The following is a 20,707-nucleotide window of genomic DNA, read 5'->3' on the forward strand; positions in this document are numbered from 1 at the left end:
TAATCAGATCACTCAATTGTAACTATAACTAAAAAATAGGATTAAGCAAAAAAGATTAATCAAAAATCGATCTGAATTATAGTTTTTGGACGATTTAATCCAAAAATTTAAAAATATGATAAAAATAATCATTTATATTTAAAAATAGTGAAATAACCTAAAATGCTATATACTAATTATTAATTGTTTTTATTTATATAAAAAACTTAAGAAATATTTATGAAAAAGACTTTAAAATTTACTTGAAAATTATAAAATAAAATTATTTTGTCAAAATAAAATATAAAATCTCAAGTTGATATGGAAAAAACAAAAACTATGGTTAACTTTAGGGGTGTTCATTCGGTTAAAATGGTGGCCGACCGAACCAAAATACCCTTAACCGAATTAACCGAACTTTTTTTCTTTAACCATTAACCGAATCAAACTTTTTTTTAAAGTATTAACCGAACCGAATAAATTTTGGTTAATTCAGTTAATTTTTGAATTAACCGAATTTTTTTAGAATTTTAGAAATTAATATTTTTTAATTAAAATAATAATAATTTACAATTAATTTAAATAATATCTAATTATAAATAATATCTAATTAATTTGATTCAAACATTTTGCATTTAGTATTGAGATTATTTTAATTAATATTGATTTGAGTTTTAAATGGATTGGGCCGGCTAAGTCTCTTAATATAATTATATTTAAAGGTTAATTCGGTTAATTAACGATTTCGAACCGAATTAATCGTTAACCGATTTCGAACCGAATTAATCGTTAACCGAATTCCAAAAAAAATCCTTAATTGTTCCCCGACCGAACTAATTTAGTTCGGTCGGTTAATTCGGTTAAAACCGAATTTTGAACACCCCTAGTTAACTTAATCAAAAATTGATTGACTACTAAAAAATTTAAAAATTCAAACTGGATTAAATCGTATACACTCCTATTAAAGAGTTAACTTCCATCACACAATAGAGTGGCTTTTTTGAATCAATCAATTAATTAAATGACCTATTTATAACTTTTCTAGATTCGATAACTCATTCATAATCTCACTATTAATTAACGACCTAATTATAACTTTTTAAAATTCATTGACTTGTTTATAATCTTATTAATAATTGAGTGACATGTATTAAAATTTAACCATTTCCATATTGGAAGTAAAATGGAAATTTGCTTTTAGAGGAAGAAAAAGGAAACAGAAAAGAGTAAGACTAGGAGGAACTGAGACGACATTGCATTTTTGGGAGATAAATGGGGCCCAGAAACTGATTCATTCTGATTTATAATCCAATCAAATTATCTAATTTATTATTTAATTAAATGACAATAATAAATAAATTCTGAGTATTTATTTATGTATATCCTTGTTTAAAAAGATAACACATACATACATCGTGATTTGAATCTGTAACTTAAATAAATTAATATTTGTTATTAAATCAAATAATATATTTTATAGGATACTAAATGTTATTTATAAACTATTTCGATAAAGTCGGGGATTTATTTATGTAGGTTTGTATGATGCACTCAAATTTTAAGGTTTAATAGCATTTTAGATTTTTATAAATTTAAATATCATTCAAAATAAGCTTTGATGTTAATTTAAGGTTTAAATGCTCAACAATCGTTCTTTTAAAAAATAGATAATGAGGTCCCTCTAAATATTGTATCATTAGTGTGTCTCAACCTTAAAACCGAACCTTAGTTCTTGTTGAGGTAGTAATAATATTCAATCAATTGAATTAACTCATATAAATAATCATTAGTTTAAGTACAGTTAATTTTTATTTAAGGATTTAAAAGATTATATATTGTTTAAGTATTATATTAAAAAAATGAGCACTTAAATCATACACGATATGTTAGATATTATTTATTTAAGATTGAGCAAAACAATCGAAAAAATTTGATATGAACCATACATTTTAAAACCATTTATGTTTCACTAGTTTAAGATTTATAATTATATGAACTAAATGTTATCTTTTATTTATTTATGATAGTTTTTCATCTTTTATAATGTAAAAATAAATATTTTATATTTAAATAAGAAAAATAAATTAAATTATCATATAAATTTATTAATTATTTTAAAAATATTTATGAAAAAACTTTGAAACTCTACATAATACCCAAAATCTATAAAATAGTCGTTTTGTCAAAATAAAGTATAAAATAAACCTATAATTAATATAAAAAAGTTGAGAATCGAACCGAACCGAACAACTATCTTAAGACGGTTAAAAAAAACCGGGAAAAAAACATGATGAACCCAACTAATACCCCTCGAACTCTACCAAAGGGTTGGGTTATCCACCTGATACAGTAGGAAACCGGAAACGATATCACATTAGAGTTCGAGTCACATGGGTTACCGGTCAGAGTTTGAGTCACACGGGTTATCAGACCGATCTGGTCGAAAACTAGTGACTATACCACAGTAGAGTTCGAGTCACACACGGGTTATCCATCTCACCCAATAAGAAACTAGACAACATTCACATCCGAGTCCGAGTAACGTACCAAGTAACAGAGTGAGATGAAATATCACTAGAAATAATGACTTTGATAGCAAGATATCAAGTTCTAAACATTTAGTAATACAATGTGAACAAATATGGCAGCCTGCTTCACTTTAAGCAGGTAAACTTTGTAATCGGAAAACTCAAAGACATAATTTAACCATATGATACAATCTTGTTCGGTAATAACATATCCCGGAGCACATGTATCCGTCCGGATAACATGAAGAAAAACGAATTAACTTACCACATTGAATCGGAAAACCACGAGAAGGGCTCATCTTGTACACCTTCTGAAAGAAGGAGATCTTAGCTGGAGCAGCAAGAAAAATTCCGGGTTTGCTTCGATGCATCGGTTTCTGTTTTAGTAAGGCTTACCCGATTGACGGTTAATTCGGCTTTGTAAGTATCTGAGTTCAGTACCTTCCTGCTGACGTTGTTGTAAATATCTCGTATGACAAGCTCAAATGCCTTCTTGACGTTCGTTGAATCTAAAGCAGATGTCTCCATGAAGAACAGATCTTCTTCTTCAGCTAGGGTTTTGCCTTCTTCGACGCTCACATCTCGGATGGTTTCAAGATCGCATTTGTTGGCAACCAACATCCTTGCCACCGTCGTATCACAATGAGCTGCACAAAAGGTTTTAAGTGAGCACAATCCTCACCATATATCGTGGTCATGGATAAAACCGGACAGAAATAATGAATGCAGCAAGGCTATAGGAGCACAAACCATAATTATGTTCAGTTTGGTATAGAAGTTGATTTGATTACAATTCGAGTAATAATCGAACATATTCTTTTCAAATTGTACAGAATTTGGTTTGGTTTCGGCTTGGTTAATGACTCAGTTCCTACTGAATTCCATTCGGTTTAGGTCCGGGTAACATTCGATTCTGTTTCTAATAGAATGCATCTACCACATTATTTTCAAAACCAAGCCATTGTTCCCTACCAGAAAATGGATCCCTAGCCAGCAAACTTTTCTCAATTTTATTTGGTTAAATTTTAAGGATAGTCCCTCCACTTATCATTTTGTGACGATCCTCGAAACTGGTCCTTCAAATTTTTGAATTGCTCATATTCAGTCCTATGTATAACTTTCTCTGCAAACTCCATTAAGAAATTAGAAACAATCACAGGTTTAACCATCAAACCTTTACATTTGTTATCAAATTGGACCCCACTCTTTCCTTTTGCTTTAATTAGCCCTCAACTTTTTATTTTTGCCAAATTAGACAAATTCAATCTAAGTTAAGAGAGAACATTATCCAAAAGACTGAAAATGAGCAATTTGAAAAGTAAAAGACCCATTGTGAGCAAATAAAAGTAGTGAGACTTAAATCCGCACAAATCGAAAAGTGCCGGGACTATCCTTAGAACTTAACCTATATTTAGGTAACACTTGATATTGTTATTTTCAGCTTTCTTCTTACTTAAGCCTTACATTACTATCATTTCAGCATCAGATCCAGTACTCCAAACCACAAGAATCAATGGAATCAGCACAATCAAAATAGAATCCTTAAAAAAAGACCCAAAAAAGGCGACAAATATCCATGGATCTTTACATAAAACTCTTTTCTTGAGCTAAATTCACCAAATCGAAAACAAAAATCAAAACCAACTCAAGATTACTAACAACTGACTGGCTGAGTCTTAGTTTGATTGATTAACAACTCACATTCTGGAGGCGTGAGTTAGAGCATGCTTAAGTGCGCAATTAACATCGATTTAGTTCAGGATAGTGTAAGCATTATATCCATTTAAAAGATTGTCAACAGCCGAGAACAACCATACGAAAATCGGATCCAACTCAAGATTATCAACAGCTGATTGATAGTCTTAGTACGATTAAAACACCTTACATTCTAGAGGCGATGAGCTCGAGCATGCTTAAGCGCACAATTGACTTCAATTTAGTTAAGGATAGTGTAGACATTGTATCAATTTAAAAGATTATCAACATCTAAGAATAACCACTAACATAAATCCTCCAATTCCACAGCAAAAAATACCATAAGAACTCTCAAAATTCCATATAAATTCAAAACCAAAACCCTAAACTAAGAAGAGGGTAGTTTAAAAGCTTACTCTTGAGTTCATCAAGCCAACGAGCGACACTATCGAATGTGGTTCTACGGCTGATGTCATAAACAATGAGAGCACCGACAGCGCCTCTGTAATAAGCCGAGGTGACGGCACGGAACCTTTCTTGACCGGCGGTGTCCCAAATCTGAGCCTTTACTTCTTTGCCGTCAATTCCCATGCTCTGGGTCTGAAACTCGACGCCGATGGTGGCTTTGGAATGCGGGTTGAATTCATTGCGAGCGTAGCGCGAAAGGAGATTGGATTTACCAACGGCTGAGTCTCCGATTATGACTATCTTGAAAAGGTACTCTTCGCCGCCTTCTTCGTCGGATTCCGACATGGATTCGGTTGTTTGTGCGGTGTTAGGTTTCTGGTTATTAAGACAAAAGGAAAAGGAAGAGAGAGAGAAGACAGGGGAATGGGATGTGGGGAAGGCTTTGTCTGAACCAAAGCTGGCAAAGAGGTACTGCGCATGAACTTGTTTATTAATTGATTTTCTTGCGATTATTAGTAGGGTAAACTAAGCTTTTAGTATCTCAACTATCACTTTTATTCCGTTTAATTATCTAATTATTATTTTTTTCAAAATAATATTTAATGTTATTTTGATTTCATTTTGGTAATTGTTGTTAAAAATTAACAGATTACTGATATGACATTTTTAAACTTTTACAATGATGATAGGACATTAACTTATGGTGACACATCAGTATCACTGTTAATTTTTAACGATAAGTGATTACAATAAAACAAAAACATAATATTAATATGATTTGAAATGAAAAATAGTTAAGTGACCAAAATAAAGAAAAATGATAATTAAGATACTAAACATATAGTTTACCAATACTATTATTATTAGGGTAACCTACATTACTGGTCATTAAAGTATGAAGAAATTTCTTTTTAATCATTTAAGTTTTAAAATAATGAAATAACCACTAACATTATCGTTTTGTAACAAATAAATTATTCACTTGTATATTTTCTTGACAAGTTAATGTTAAGGTCATTAATTTTATAAATAAGAGTGAATTTGAGTCTAATATTTCAAATCGAGAAAAACTTAAATAAATAAAAATATATTAATCTCATGTATAAACTCGTTCGAAGAGATGCAAACAGAACTATATGAAAATTATTTAATTTTATATTGAATTTGCTTCGATTAAATTCCAATTAGTCTATTGGTTTCATCTATGGACAAAAATGATTACAATGGGTTTATCATGATTTCAATATTTTCAAGTTTAACAGTATACTTTTCCCCATTGATAGGATGTGAAAGTAAGGGTCAGCAGAAGTCATTTTATTTTGGAGTAAAACATATATATCCGAATCGATGTATTCGATCAAGTCGATCTGTTCGGTTAAAGCGGTCTCCATCGAAGTCGGATATGGATTCCGATTTAAAACAAGAAAATAAAGACGAGTGATCGACTGCAACAAGAGAAAATTAGTTAATTCATGAAGATGATTAATGGATTTATAAAACAATATACAACAGAGTCCCGCCATCCTTACAATCAAAGTATCTGATTTTGCAATATGGTGGATTGATGGAAGTTTTGCCAATATTAGTATGTAAATGTCAAGGGTGGAAAGTACAAAAACTGCAACTCCGGATGTGTGGATTCCGGGAATGTAGCTGAATTCCCGATAATGGCTACGCCGCTGAGTTTTTAGTTGACATTAAAAGATGTCAGTCACACAACTTCAGATTCAACCGATGCATCTATTGCATTTCCGGCTTCCAAAACCTTTTGCATTGATACACCTGCAGAAGATCAGAATCATTCAAAAGTTCCGCATCTTTTGGTCGATACTGTAACACGATAAAAATGATCAAATAAGCATGAAAGAGTTCAGCAGTCATACCTCCATGGGAGATGATCGAAGAACATATTGGGTGCGACCACGATATCTTTTAGATCTTCTTGGTTTACTATGACCGCTTTATACTTCTGGTTGTCATCATGAACTCCCCAGCTTTTCCAGAGTGGGATGCTTAAGTTTGGAGGTTGAGGTAGTATATGAATTAGAAGACCTGGTAAAAACATCTCCGTAGGATCACTGGCTGAACTGTTTTCGGATCTAGAGGCAGTTTTCATAAACTGAGATATTGGATCATCATATGATTGGTTCGGATCTTCAGAAAAAGGATAAACCATCTCTCTGTTGCCGATGCCGACATGGTTTTGTCCACTGTCAGTCCCATGATAGAGGGAAGCCTCTTGATTGTGATCCTCGCTCACTGCACAAGTACTCAAATCCTTTAGTAGAACTTCGGCCACTGCATAGTTTACGCAGCAAACTCTACATCTATATACTAAGACTCGAGTACGAGTGTTGGATACGTGCATGTCTATAACATAGATATGATCAAATTTTTCTACATGTCCAAGGACCCGGACATGGGTACTACTCGAAGAAATATGACGGGTCAGAGAAACATAGTTTATATACGATGACACAAAGTACAGGTGATAGCAAAAGATGACCCTTTATCATTATGGTAAACCGGAAATTTTGCATTTCATCTCTCAAGCCATTTATTTGCACGATCATGAAGTCATCTTTAAAATCATTCAAATAATTTACCTGAGCTTGTTTCGGAAGAACATTTGGATGGTTCTGGTTTGATTTTATTTCCATTGGTTTTGCTAGCATAAAGAAATTGGCGCGCAAGTCTGAGAATCAAGGTTGTATCAGTTTGGGTGTTTTCTGATAAAGCTGTTATTGCAGCTGCACGAAGCCGTAAGATTGATCCAACTGAAAGGCGGGTAGAAAATTCACTGTCGTGTATAATGCTGCAGAAAGCTCAAACATTGAAAAAAAAAGCAAGTATTTACGGATAAAGTTGGTTGTCATGCCTTTAAACGTTCAGCCACATGATTACATTAAGAATTTACCTTGTTATAAAATTGGAACATGCATCTGCCACAACCGAATCGACACAAGGAAGAGGCCCATAGGAATAAACATGTAAATTTGGAAATTTTCCATGTAGCTGCACAGAAAGCAAGGGCAGACAATTCAACCTAAAATGGTGAAAACAAGCTTTTCAAGTGAAAGAAATGATTGCATATTCAGAGTTTCAGACATTTCTAAAGAGAATGCAAATGCATGATATCTACAGAAGGAATAAACTGTCCGAAGATGAAACATACCTTTAAGACACAATACAAAACTGTGATGATGAATGACCTAGATGACTAGAACACATGGAAACATAAATGTAAGATGCCTTTTAAACCATTTTACTTGGACTCGGTTAAGAGGCTGGGTACGAGAATGCGCTCATCACGGATATTTTCAAGTTTTTCTAAGGTTTTTCATGTATTTGAAGGATCCTTAGGATATCAGATCCCCATACTCGCAAACATCGGATATGGGTGATGGGCATCAGTACTTCAAGTGAAGAGTTAGACAACATAGATTATAACCATATTTAGTTGCACATAAAAAGAGATTACCTGAAAGTTATTTATTTATTTGATGTGCTAAAGTCGTTTTCAATCATTCAGCATGGTATACAAGCAACCAGTAGATTATCACATCAAATAACAAGGGAAAGCATACTCTTATTCCTAGCAATGCAGCAATCGAACCTCCCAAGGAATGCCCAACTATGCGTAAATTATAACCTTCACATTCACATCCTGCTCCAAGCAAAGAAGAAAGGAAGCCACCTGACTGAGTTTCTGCAACACCAGTTGCATTCCATAGATATCAGCTGAGGCATAAGACACAGTATGTATATAGTTTCATAAGTAAAGCTAATAACAAGAACAAGGCAAACATAACAATCTCCTTGCCTTCTCTGGAATATCCTTCAAGCTGTGCATAAAGATCCTGGGCAGTTTCTACTATACCTGAATGCCCAAAGTGTGGGAAAGATGATTCTACACGTTGCTTGACAGAAGGGTGAATATCACTGCTACTGCAAATCGGAAAACATGCCATGTTGATTAGAGACACCAACAGACAAACAAAAAATAGAATAGCATCAATTTACTATATTTGGAGGGAAAACGGTGATGTTTTAAAAAGTCAGTACAAGGCCATTTGTCCTACACAGGTATGATCCATTTTTATGCATTAGGAGGGACCCTGGAGGCCATATCCCCATACCTATATGTCAGACACCAGTACTTTGAGAAAAATGAAAGTCAAAGAAATATAGCTGCAGCAACCATATGTTTTGCATAGATGGAAATCCATTTCATGTAAATGGCATGCACATATACTCTCATGCAGATGGGCCCATAGGTGCACGCACAGGTGTACATGAACACAGAAAAGAAAAAGGGGTAGAGAGATAGAAATACTAACTTTATCAGTCCATCCAAATCCATCACAGTCAGGGAATGCTCCATGCCTAAACCATCAATTATGAGGTCTTCAGGGGTCTCAGTTCCTCGTACAGCAATCACTACAGATCTTAGATCATTTAAAACCACAACGAAATACGCAGCTTCACATGCTTTCTAGTCCAGAAAAGAGAAAAAAGTTAAAAGAAAAAAATACTTATTCAATGAAATATTTCCAATTCTCTTTGTCCCTAAAGAAGAAAATTTTGAATAGACAAGTAATCTTATATGGATAAGGTTAAACAACACAATGGAGTAGGGTTGTTGTATATCCTAAATGGTTGTTGCCTATGAAAAGAAGAAAATTTTCTGTCATGCATCATGCTATAAGATAAAATATCTTCTAGCATCTATCGTAACTATAACTAGAACCACCATGCCATAAATAGTCAAAGCTGTTAGAGAACTACTAGGTGGTTGCAGATATACTGGCCTTCTGGAAACTATTACTGGAATAACTATTTAACTCACAGTCTAGAACAGTGTATGATAATAAACATATTAGATCTGGTTCTTGCTTTGACATATAGATTAAATCAAAAGAATAAAGCTAAACTCACTTGACGAACGCGGCCACGCCGAAGTACTTCAGGGGGTAGATTGACAAATTTTAAAAAGGCTGCTGCATGACCTCGCCACCAGTTATCACCATCAAGGGCAGGACGCCTAACAATGGAAGAACTTAAATAAAGAAAGTGGGATAAAACAGATCTCTAGAAGATATTATTAACATGTACAAAGCATTTTAACACGGTAGACGTAAAATCCTTATATATGAATAAGTACTGCATGCAAATATATCTACTCAAGCATGTGAAACATAATATTGCATAAGTCGATGTTCATGATATATAAATAATCATGCACATCAAGTGAAATTCGCCTCTATATTGACAACCTTTTACGAGACCATGGAGATAAAACCCCTTGCCTATAGAGCCACACACATGGAAATACACAAGAATTTCTTCCCATATCAAGTAAAGGTCCCTGCATTTGTAAATTTTTGCTCAAGTTTAAAATATAAATCACAAAAAGTATATTCAAACAGTATGCTCTATCATAATACCGTGTACGCAGCTTCAGCAAATTTATGAAAAGTTACAGCTGCTTGCAGGTGTTCTAGAGGTGCCCCAACAGAACATTCATTGGTTTTACAGGATTGACCAAGCTTCTGTATCAATGCTAGACCTGAAAAGATGATGCTTCTCACGTGTCAGGCAAATAAGTGCAGTCGATGAAGAAAATTAAGGAAAGTAGCTACTGACTACATTAGGACATATCCAAATCACCCCCTCATTTTTTTTCTTTTTCTTTCCTATAGAAATAAAGTATATAAAATAGCAATGGTTGGCATGTAGTTAATCATACATGTAATTTAACTAGGTTAAGTCATTATCCTATTTTGCGTCTTTCATTAGATAAAGAGGTGTCCAAGTTTTGTGTCTTTCAAATAAACAAGGTTGAAAAATATATAGCAGCAGCCCCAAAATGACAAAACAATAATGCTGCTAAAAGGAATGTAAGTTAGGATACTCTCATTTGGATTCCTGTCATATCCAGATAAGAATTTTAATTTTGTTGAATTTGATGTGGGAACCATCTGATTACCATAAATTACGGAAAAAAGGCCTTTGGATTTGATATGAAATGAAAATAAACCTGTCAAAAGTTCTAAATGTCCAGTCCCTGATGAACGGTAAGCAACAAGCTCACCCAGTAATTTTGCTACTGAATATACTTCATCGTCTTCCATCACAGTTCTAGACAAAGAATGAAAGAATTATTAAAAAAAATAGAGAGAGAGAGAGAGAAGAAAAATCAATGTTGAACTATAATATCTCCATTTCATTTAAAATTGTGGGGGTACCTACAAGTAATTAATACGTCCCATACAGCACAAAGCTTCACGAATACCATGATCAAATATCTCTTGATAGTGAGTTTTCCATGCATCATCTTGGGATGCATAATAAAACCTCCGCCTTAAGACATCCGATCCAGTAAAACAATGTGCTAATGCTATACAGCAGGCCATGATCAGATATAAAAGCATTACTTTATGCTTCCATGCACAACTGATATGAAATCCTCCTGCATTAAAAACATAGCCAAAGATGAGTTCAAGTTTCTATAAAAACTATGAAAAGAAGAATTTTGCATTCAAATATGAATATTGATTAAAATTGCACCTTTCAAAGATTATCAAAAATATCACTACACTTATGACCCAGCCTATGCTAACAATCATTATGTTCAGCAGCTTGACAGTATTCTGAAACTCTGAATGAGAATATAGATGAATCACAGAACAGTCTATAGTACAGACTGTTTAAAATTTAGGAAGTTTTATGAATTCAGTTTTGTCTGTTGAGATTTCCTTTTCGCTATTTTGATTGTAACTTTTTGGCAACTTCAAACTTCAAAGATAAGGTGTTGTATTTGCAAAAGAAGAATCTAAACTTTCGGAAACTCACCATGCATTCAACAAGAAACTGAACCAACTGTTGGACAAGGACATGCCAGCATGAACAAGGAAATTTAAACAGTATGGTTCACATTCATGCTTCTTAAACTAAGTTAAAATTTTGGGAGCTTTTCCTCGCATTTGCAGGATCATTTATATCTCATCTAAAAATTTGTGATGTTTCTCACATGAGTTAATTAGTAAAGCTAAGGATAAGATCTTGAACTAAAACATGAAGTACTAGCTTTTGGAAATTATAGATACTGTTAGCATACGGCAGAATATGTACTCCTGGATAATGGCAGCTTAATACAAGTGTACAAAATGTGACATTTAAGCAATGATTTGCATGCTTATCAGGAACATTTAATCTAGAACAACAAGGATTTCTTTCTCTATGGCTTCATTTATTGACTTCAAATGATATGTCAACTTAAACATGATGGAATAGATAGAAAATTAATGGATATGAATATGCAGTGGGATTAACTTAATAAACTCAAAAATCCAAGTAGTAACATAATAATTAAGAAGAAAAAAACAAGGTCAAGTAAAACAAAATGAATGAAAATCCAACCCAATTTTTACCTATAAAGCACTCGGTTGAAAGGTAAGCATCTTTAGAAAGATACTGAGCCACACTAATCAGAAGATAGAAAGCATCCGAAATTTGCAAAATGGTAAGCACCATGGAGAACCGGCTCCACCAGAGCCATGTTTTGTATTTCACCTATTAAATCCAAAAAAGAAAAAGAGCCCATTTTAGATTTCAATGTAGACTTCACAAAAAACCCATCAGAATCAGAAGAACAGGAGGAATACCCTTCTTTTATGCGAAGAACGGGGTCCAAGACTTGAGCGTCAGGAGGAGTCTGGGTTATGATTCTGGCAGTAGCTTCTTGTGCAATTCCCAGTCGAATCATCGTCCCGATTCTAACAATGGAAAGCAATGAAACAACGATGATGGGCAGAACTTTTTGAGGATTACAACCTGGAAACGAAACGGCCACCACGATGCAACCCAAAACCAACACCATTAAATTCAACAATACGATAATTTTCGATGAAAATCTCACGCTTTCGATCCACATTGCCGGGTGTTTGTTTGTTTGTTCGTAATTTTGTTTTTTCTTTCTTCGAATCAAATTGGATTGAGGCCTGTGTATATGAATGCAAAAATGAGTTGTTTTTGGAACAGTATTTAGATAATTGGTTTGTTCATGGGGAATGGACATCCAAAGCAGGACGTGAAAGTCTGGGCTTTGGTTGGTCTCACGCACTGAGGAGGAGGAGATCGGGTCTCTGTAAAATTAGTTTAAGGTTTTATTTTTATATGTTAAAGGCGTTTTTCATCTCTTTCGAAAAAACGCTTTATTGCGTGACGTCCGAATATAATGGATTCTCGACCGTTCAAAACATGGACTCGTGTTTTCCTTTGTCTTTTCCCTTTGTTTACTCTTAATGGACCGGTTATTGAACCCATGTTATAATTTAATTATTAAGTACACAAATGATCTCTTAATGATAGAGTTATTTTATCGAGTCTTCAACTATTAAAGGTTATAAAATTAGTTTTCTGACTATAGAACATCGCTTTGTTGAGTTTTCGACTATTGAAAGTTACAAAATGATTATCTAACTATTCATTTGTTCTAAACTCGTCATTTTCTGTTAAAAAATTAATGTTCGTTTGAGTTTGACGTTAACATACTGATTTGATATTGTTAAAGTATAAATGCAACTGAGTATTGAATGAACAAAGTGAAAGTAGTATGCATTATTTCATTAATAGGAAACGTTCATACATTACAGTAAATGCTCACTGCCTTTATACACAAAGGAGAAGAAGTATAAAATGGAGGAAAAATACGTTAGAGATGAGAGAGAGAGTTTGTTAGATCTAATAGCTCTAACCACCTCATTGAAACCTCCACATTGAAGTTGAACAATCAATAGTTTATGCCTATGTTTCATAAACAACGGTGCTGATAGTGGTTTAGTTAAAATGTCAGCAACCTGTTCATATGCAGGGACCTCAAGAACCTGTAGCTTCCCTGCTGCAATCATTTTGCGAACAAAGAAGAGATCAAGTTCTACATGTTTGAATTTTGAGTGTAAAACCGGATTGGCACAAACAACAACTGCACTTGAGTTATCACACCACAACGTAGGTTTCCCATGAGGAACAATGTGTACTTCACTCACCAAGGATTCAAGACACACCATTTCAGCAGCTGCATATGCAACACTTCTATATTCTGCTTCAGCTGTTGAACGAGCTACAACTTGTTGTTTTCTTGAACTCCATGCAACTAGATTTCCCCCAAAGTAAATACAAAACCCAGATGTAGATCGTCTATCATCAACATCTGCTCCCCAACTTGCATCAGCAAAGCCTGTCAAAGACAATCGAGAAGAGACCAAGAAATGAAAACCAAAGTCAATCGTTCCTTGTAAATACCTTAAGATGTGTTTCACTGCTTGAAAATGAGTTTCAATAGGAGCTTGCATAAATTGGCACATACGATTTACAGCAAATGCAATGTCTGGGCGAGTGATCACAACATATTGTAATGCTCCTACAATGCTGCGATATTGTGAAACATTATCAACAGGATTTCCATCCTTGGCAGAAAGTTTGCAGTTAGTAACCATAGGTGTAGGAAGACCATTCGTATTTTGAAAACCATTGCGACATAGTAGCTCATTAATATATTTCTGCTGACTCAAAACACCACCACCAGAATCATAACTAACTTTAATGCCTAAGAAATAACTGAGAGAACCCAGATCTTTTAAGGTAAATTTTTCATGCAGCTTGTCAATGACCACCTGCACCTCACTTGTTTTATCACCAATGAGTATTATATCATCAACGTAGACAAATAGATAAATCAAACAATCTTCATTCTTTCGAACAAAAAGAGAAGAATCATATTTTGCTACCACAAATCCTTCAGTTTCTATATAGCTCCTCAGGCTATCAAACCAAGCACGTGGTACTTGTTTTAAACCATAAATGGCCTTATGTAATTTGCAAACCAATTGATCACCACCAAACTCAAACCCTGGAGGCTGAGTCATATAAACTTCTTCTTCAAGCACATCATTTAAGAAAACATTGTTAATGTCTACATGTCTAAGCTATCATCCTTTCGATAACGCTAAAGTCAGAATAACTCTAACAGTTACTGGTTTAACAACCAGACTAAACACCTTATGAAAATCAATACATGCTGCTGAAGAAAACCTTTTGCCACTAATCTTGCCTTATAGCGAGCAATTGAGCCATCGGTATTTTCTTTATTTTGAACAGCCATTTATAAGCTAATGTTCTCCTATCAGGTGGTAGAGACACGAGGGACCAAGTTTTATATTTCATTAAAGCTTCATACTCCTCCTGAACAGTAGTTTTCCAATATGGACTTGTTAAAGCTTGCTTGATGTTATGTGGTTCTTCATTAGTCCAAGCTATAGCTTGAAAAATTTTAGGCTTCGAAATCCCACTCTTACTCCTTGTTTGCATTGGATGAAAATTTAAGGTAGAGTTGTATTCAACTTCAGCAACTGTTTGACTAGGAATATCAGTAGAAACAATAGTAGAAACAACAGTAGAACTTGACACTGATTGTGTAGTTTCCAAACTATTTCCTTCATGAGCACGAGAACTACCAACTCCTGCCTCATTGTGCACACTATTCGCAGGTGATACACCATTTCCATCCATACCATGATCACCACACCCTTGTTGAGTTTGAATTTGTGGTGCAAAAATAAGTGGAAGCTCCCACGTTGAAACATGTGAATCTCCCCAATCATGACTCTTTAACCTACAAGATTCATATGGAAATTTTCCCTCATCAAAAATTACATGTCTGGAAATAAACATTCTTCCATCATCATCTAGACAACGATACCCCTTGTGTGATGGAATATACCCTAGAATAATACACTAGTTAGATCGATACTCAAGTTTATGATGATTAAACGGTCTTACTAAATGAAAACATGCACAACCAAAAACCCTTAATATTGAATAATCAGTAAGTTGTTGATGTAAGACTTCAAAAGGTGACTTTCCATGTAATACTCCTGTAGGTAAATGATTAATAAGAAACACAGCTGAGGTAAACGCATAGCTCCAGAATTTCAAAGGCAAGAAGGCTTGAGATAGTAATACCAACCCCATTTCAACAATATGACGATGTTTACGTTCAGCTTTTCCATTTTGCTCAGATGTACCTGGACAAGAGATTCGATGCTGAACTCCATTAGCTAGAAACCATCCTTTCAGCGCCTGATACTCTCCACCACCATCACTCTATAATATCTTAATCTTGACACCAAATTGAACCTCAACAAGTTTATAAAAATTAAGGAAACATTCCATAACTTTTGAATTTCTCTTAATCAAATGGAACCATATAAATATGTTGTAAACATAAACAATGACATATAATAGGCAAAACTATCACTTGAAACAATAGTGGCTGGTCCCCAAACATCATAGACAACTAATTGGAAAGGAGCAGTGTACTCAGTAATTGAATTCGAAAAAAGGAGCTTGTGAGCTTTACTTTGTAAACAAGCATTGCAAACATAAGATAAAGTGCTTTCATTGACAGCAATATTACATGCTTTAACCATGCTAAGAGCTGAATGCCCTAATCTTTTGTGCCATAAGTCTAACGGGCCACACGACTTAGAGACATTATTTAATTGCATGCATTGTATATTAGGTGACAAAAGCTGGTATAATCCATCATCCGTGAGCTTCCCTGTCAGTAATATGGTCTGTATCTGAGCATCCTTCACGAAACATTTAAACGAATGAAATTCAATAAAAAACGTTATTATCCCGAGTAAACTGTGAAACAGATAATAAGTTTTTCTGAATATCAGGAACATGCAAGACATTTTGCAAAACTAATGGCTTCGTTTTAGAGGGAAAACAACTTTGACCAGCATGAGAAATTTTAACACCTTCTCCATTCCCCATATGAAGACATTGATTACCTGTATAAGCCATACCAGTATTAAGAAGTGACACATCATTCGCAACATGATGTGATGGCCCCGTATCAGGGTACCACACTGGATCAGCATTACCAGTGGACATAACTAGTCGAGGTGAGTGAGAAGTGGAAACAAAGGCAGCTGATGGATTCACAAATCCTTGGGAATTTTTAATCGAATCTATCCCACCATAAACTTGCATTGGAGAGTACCATGGAACCCCTAGATAAAAAGATCTTGAACTAGGCATTATGAAATGCGTATTAGAATAAAAGAAGCCATGAAGAGAAGGAAAAGATACACTCATCGAGGGAAAAGATACACCCATTGCACGAGTGAACGCCTGAGCATTCGAAGGTAACTGCTGCTTGTTCGCAGAACTTTGTGATGACCTCCGCTCTTCACTACTTCGAGTATCAGTGGAGATACCTGTAAAGTTTCTATCAAAGCGATAATAGCATTTTTGCACTGTATGACCAAATTTACCACAAAGTTGGCATTTAGGACGATTCGAATTATCAAATTATCCTCAACCACGTCCAAGATAAGTATCACCCGACTGTCCTCGCATAGCATCATCTTGCTTGGTAGTGACAATGACCTCAGAAGATCCAGAATCACACTCTTTAGTATCAGTAGACTTAGAGACCAGGTTAGCTGAAATTATTTCAGTGAGAAAAGCCTTATGTCGTGTTTCACACTCAAGCAATATTTCAGTGAGCACATCTAACGACAAACTATCGCGAGAAGCAATAGCAATAACATATTCAAATTCCATGGATAAACCATCAAGAATGACACTGACTTGTTCGTGTCCTGTAATTGGACTGCCTGCAGCACATAACAAAACACAAATGGACTTGACCTTGGCAAGAAATTCACTCATTGTCTGGCCAGCTTTGCACTGAGAATGAAGACTATGTCGAATGGATGATATCTTGGCACTAGATCTAGCACCAAATAATCGAGCAATAGTGGTCCAAATAGAATAAGCAGATGTGAGTCCGGTAAGATGAGGTAATATTTCAGTGCTAACCGTAGTGAGCAACCACGATCCTAACAACTTATCTTGCTGTTAATAGAGATTGAACGTCTGAGTATCCGCAGCATGACCCGATTTCGTTGTTGTAACAGCCACAAGAGGTTCTCCTTCATCCGAAATAAACCGAAGTAAACCATAACCATTAATGATGAGAGATACCTGATGCTTCCATAGCAAATAGGTACCCTCAGAAAGTTTAACCACATCTTGTTTGGGTATGTGCTGCACGGAGGAGATCTCATCATACACACCCACACGCAGCAGTAAACTAACGATGCTGAAGCTCCCAACCCTTGGCGACTGATACCATGTTAAAGTATAAATGCAACTGAGTATTGAATGAACAAAGTGAAAGTAGTATGCATTCTTTCATTAATAGGAAACGTTCATACATTACAGTAAATGCTCACTGCCTTTATACACAAAGGAGAAGAAGTATAAAATGAAGGGAAAATACGTTAGAGATGAGAGAGAGATAGTTTGTTAGATCTAACAGCTTTAACCACCTCACACTCTTCACACATGCACACATGCATGAGATACATGCATACATCATACACTAACAGATATGATAAAATTATATTTAATAATGTCTATTAGCGTTGTCGTTACTTTTAAGCATTGGCTCGATGGTATAAATTTTTCAGCATTGGCTCGATGGTATAATGTTTTAAGCATTGACTCGATAACATAATGTAAATAAAGACTCGATCTACAAAATAAATACACTTCAAATGATTCTAAGATCAAATTTTATCATATCTCAATCAGCGCGTTAATGTCCAACTCAAAAGGCTGTCAAAATTTTAATGGAAAAATATGAGTTTGAAACATATGAATAATCGATGGTCATTTTGTAATTTTTAATTGTCAGGGGACCCAACAAAATAACACCCTATAATCGTGAGACCATTTTATAACTTTTAATAATTGAGGGACTTAATAAAACAACATCCTATAACTGGGGATCTATATTGATATACTAAGAGACGGTAATTGTAAATGTCGATAGCAACCCACTTCTTTTAATTCAAATAAACAAACACAAATTAGTACGAACTAATTTATCTCAGTATTTAAAGGAATTGTTGTCACTCCTAGAAGTTAAGAGTTCGAGCACTAGTAATTGCCAACATATATTAACTTTGTTTAGCTTAATAAAAAAAACAATAATTAAGATAATAAAAAAAAGTGATTAGAAAAATTTTCGAGAGATAACATTATATCACATTAATTTTTTATATTCAATTTTTTAACTAAATAAAAAGATATTATATTTTGAAACAATTGTCGAGATTTAAATTCACATAAAATAAAATGACAAACATTTTAAATTATTCGACCAATTAATAGATCTCAGTTTTATATCCAATTTAAGCAATGAAAACCCACCCCATGTACACCATAAATATATTCATACTATTTTAATTGAAAATAATTCGTGGGATTTTTGGAAGGGGAAAACATAACCTAAAAATGGGGGACAAAACATTAACATTTGTCATTGAAAATTCATGTACTTTCAAATTTTGAATAGCTAAACCTCATTACTTTCTTGCTGAAATGGCCTTAATATTTGGGCAGACCTTCATTCTGCAAATTTAATGCCTCCCCTACCAAATACTAATAAATACAAATATATATTTCAACTCGATCTCGGAAAGAATAATAAACGATTTGTATGATGTCTTCATTTAAAATCATTCTCGAGTAGGGATAAGTAAATAGTTATTTTAATTTGATTAAGAAGAAACTCAATTGGGATAACTTGGTTTTGATAATGAAGTTGTTCGGTTTTGATAGATCGATAATCATTGATATAAAAACCAGACCAACAGAATGTTCACCCCTAGTCTCGAGTTCGATATCTGAAAAAATCATATTCCTTTCTCTTATGAACATACATACATAACAAAGTCAATTACATGAAAAGGGAAAGATTATATTTACTGTTATTGAGTACAACCTTGAAGCTTAATATTGAACTAAACATTACAAGTTCTTCCAAAGTTCCATTTTTTATATAATTTTATGCCTAAAAGTCATAACCCGGGATAAGAAAAAGGATTACAGATGTTTGAGATTTCGGTGTTAGACTTGCTAAATCCGGGTTTAACACGAGCTAAGCCCGGTTTGACAAGGTTGTCTTAGTTTAAGAGGCTCAAGGTGCTGAGAGACTTGGTGGTTTGCAATGTAGGAAGAGAGTGGACATACTTGCAGTTGGGGCAAGCAGGGGAAGATTTGGAGAGAATGACTAGAAGATGGCAATTCAAGCATGGCAAAGTCACCATGTTAGTGGTGCTTGAAGAATGTTGTTGGTGCTTGTAGTCGCACTCTTCAACCGACACCAAACCACCGTTGAAATGTTCCGAGACATCGGAGTTTGTCGGTGAAATGTTGAGCTCGAGGTTTAGTTTCTGATCTTTAGGCCAACTCCATGTCTTTTTCAAGGTTTTCCTGTTCATGTAGTACATTCTACCTGACTGCAAAGAAACATCAAAAGAATATACACAATATAAAACATTACTTCGACTCTTCATTTTTCTTAAAAAACCCGAATCGTACAGAAACAAGTAGCATAATATACATATATGTGCATGTGTGTACATGGAGGAATATGAACTAAAATGAAAGATTTCAGGGAAAGAAGACCATACTTCAAGATCAAGGCATTGTTCCCAGTCTAATGGCAGAGGGTCTTTAACTTGAAGATCAACACTGGTTTGAAACGGCGAACCGCCATCGAGGAGCTGATCTGGGAAAAGCTTCCTCTTCTTCGAAGGAAAACCGAACCCTTCGGCTTGTGATGATGAGATGATGGACTGAAATTGCATGTTTTATCCGCTGGAACACATTGGTTCGTAGCCAAAGACAACTCTGTAAGTTCCATAACAATGACAACCTTCTAAAACTCTTTTGGGGAAATCATCAAACAGGTAAGAGGCAATGGGAGATGTGGGAGATTGAATACATAAAGAAGGGTTCATAAATTGGGTTGATCAAACACCTTTAAAAGGAGGACAGGCCAAGCATTAAAGTGGCAAGTAGATATCACTTTAATGCACCCAAAATCTTGCTTCACTTCTTATTAAACATTTTCAACTGAACTAAACATGAGACCCTCAAAATCCAACCCCCTCTTTAAATTGTTGAAAGTTCTCCATAAATTCCACCAACTCCCCTCTTTTCTTCAA

At 34.6% G+C, this 20,707-nt stretch overlaps 2 protein-coding genes and 1 pseudogene across 2 annotated transcripts; all 3 read right to left on the reverse strand.

Moving 5' to 3' along the window:
- Positions 1-430: 430 nt before the first annotated feature.
- LOC120128317 lies at positions 431-20,462 on the reverse strand. The gene is made up of 3 exons (XM_039146019.1): positions 20,171-20,462; positions 19,633-19,996; positions 431-457 (listed from the first exon to the last, which is right to left on the reverse strand). Exons 1-2 carry the CDS (start codon positions 20,345-20,347, stop codon positions 19,661-19,663), a joined length of 513 nt encoding a protein of 170 aa, XP_039001950.1. The 5' UTR covers positions 20,348-20,462; the 3' UTR covers positions 431-457; positions 19,633-19,660.
- LOC120128316 (ras-related protein RABA5e-like) lies at positions 2,684-5,052 on the reverse strand. The gene is made up of 2 exons (XM_039146018.1): positions 4,619-5,052; positions 2,684-3,154 (listed from the first exon to the last, which is right to left on the reverse strand). The coding sequence occupies exons 1-2, from the start codon at positions 4,953-4,955 to the stop codon at positions 2,835-2,837; spliced, it is 657 nt and encodes a 218-aa protein (XP_039001949.1). The 5' UTR covers positions 4,956-5,052; the 3' UTR covers positions 2,684-2,834.
- LOC120128318 lies at positions 6,074-12,586 on the reverse strand (annotated as a pseudogene).
- Positions 20,463-20,707: the final 245 nt, after the last annotated feature.

The sequence above is a fragment of the Hibiscus syriacus genome, unplaced genomic scaffold, assembly GCF_006381635.1.
Source record: "Hibiscus syriacus cultivar Baekdansim isolate YM2019G1 unplaced genomic scaffold, ASM638163v2 tig00110478_pilon, whole genome shotgun sequence".
Classification (NCBI taxonomy): domain Eukaryota; kingdom Viridiplantae; phylum Streptophyta; class Magnoliopsida; order Malvales; family Malvaceae; genus Hibiscus; species Hibiscus syriacus.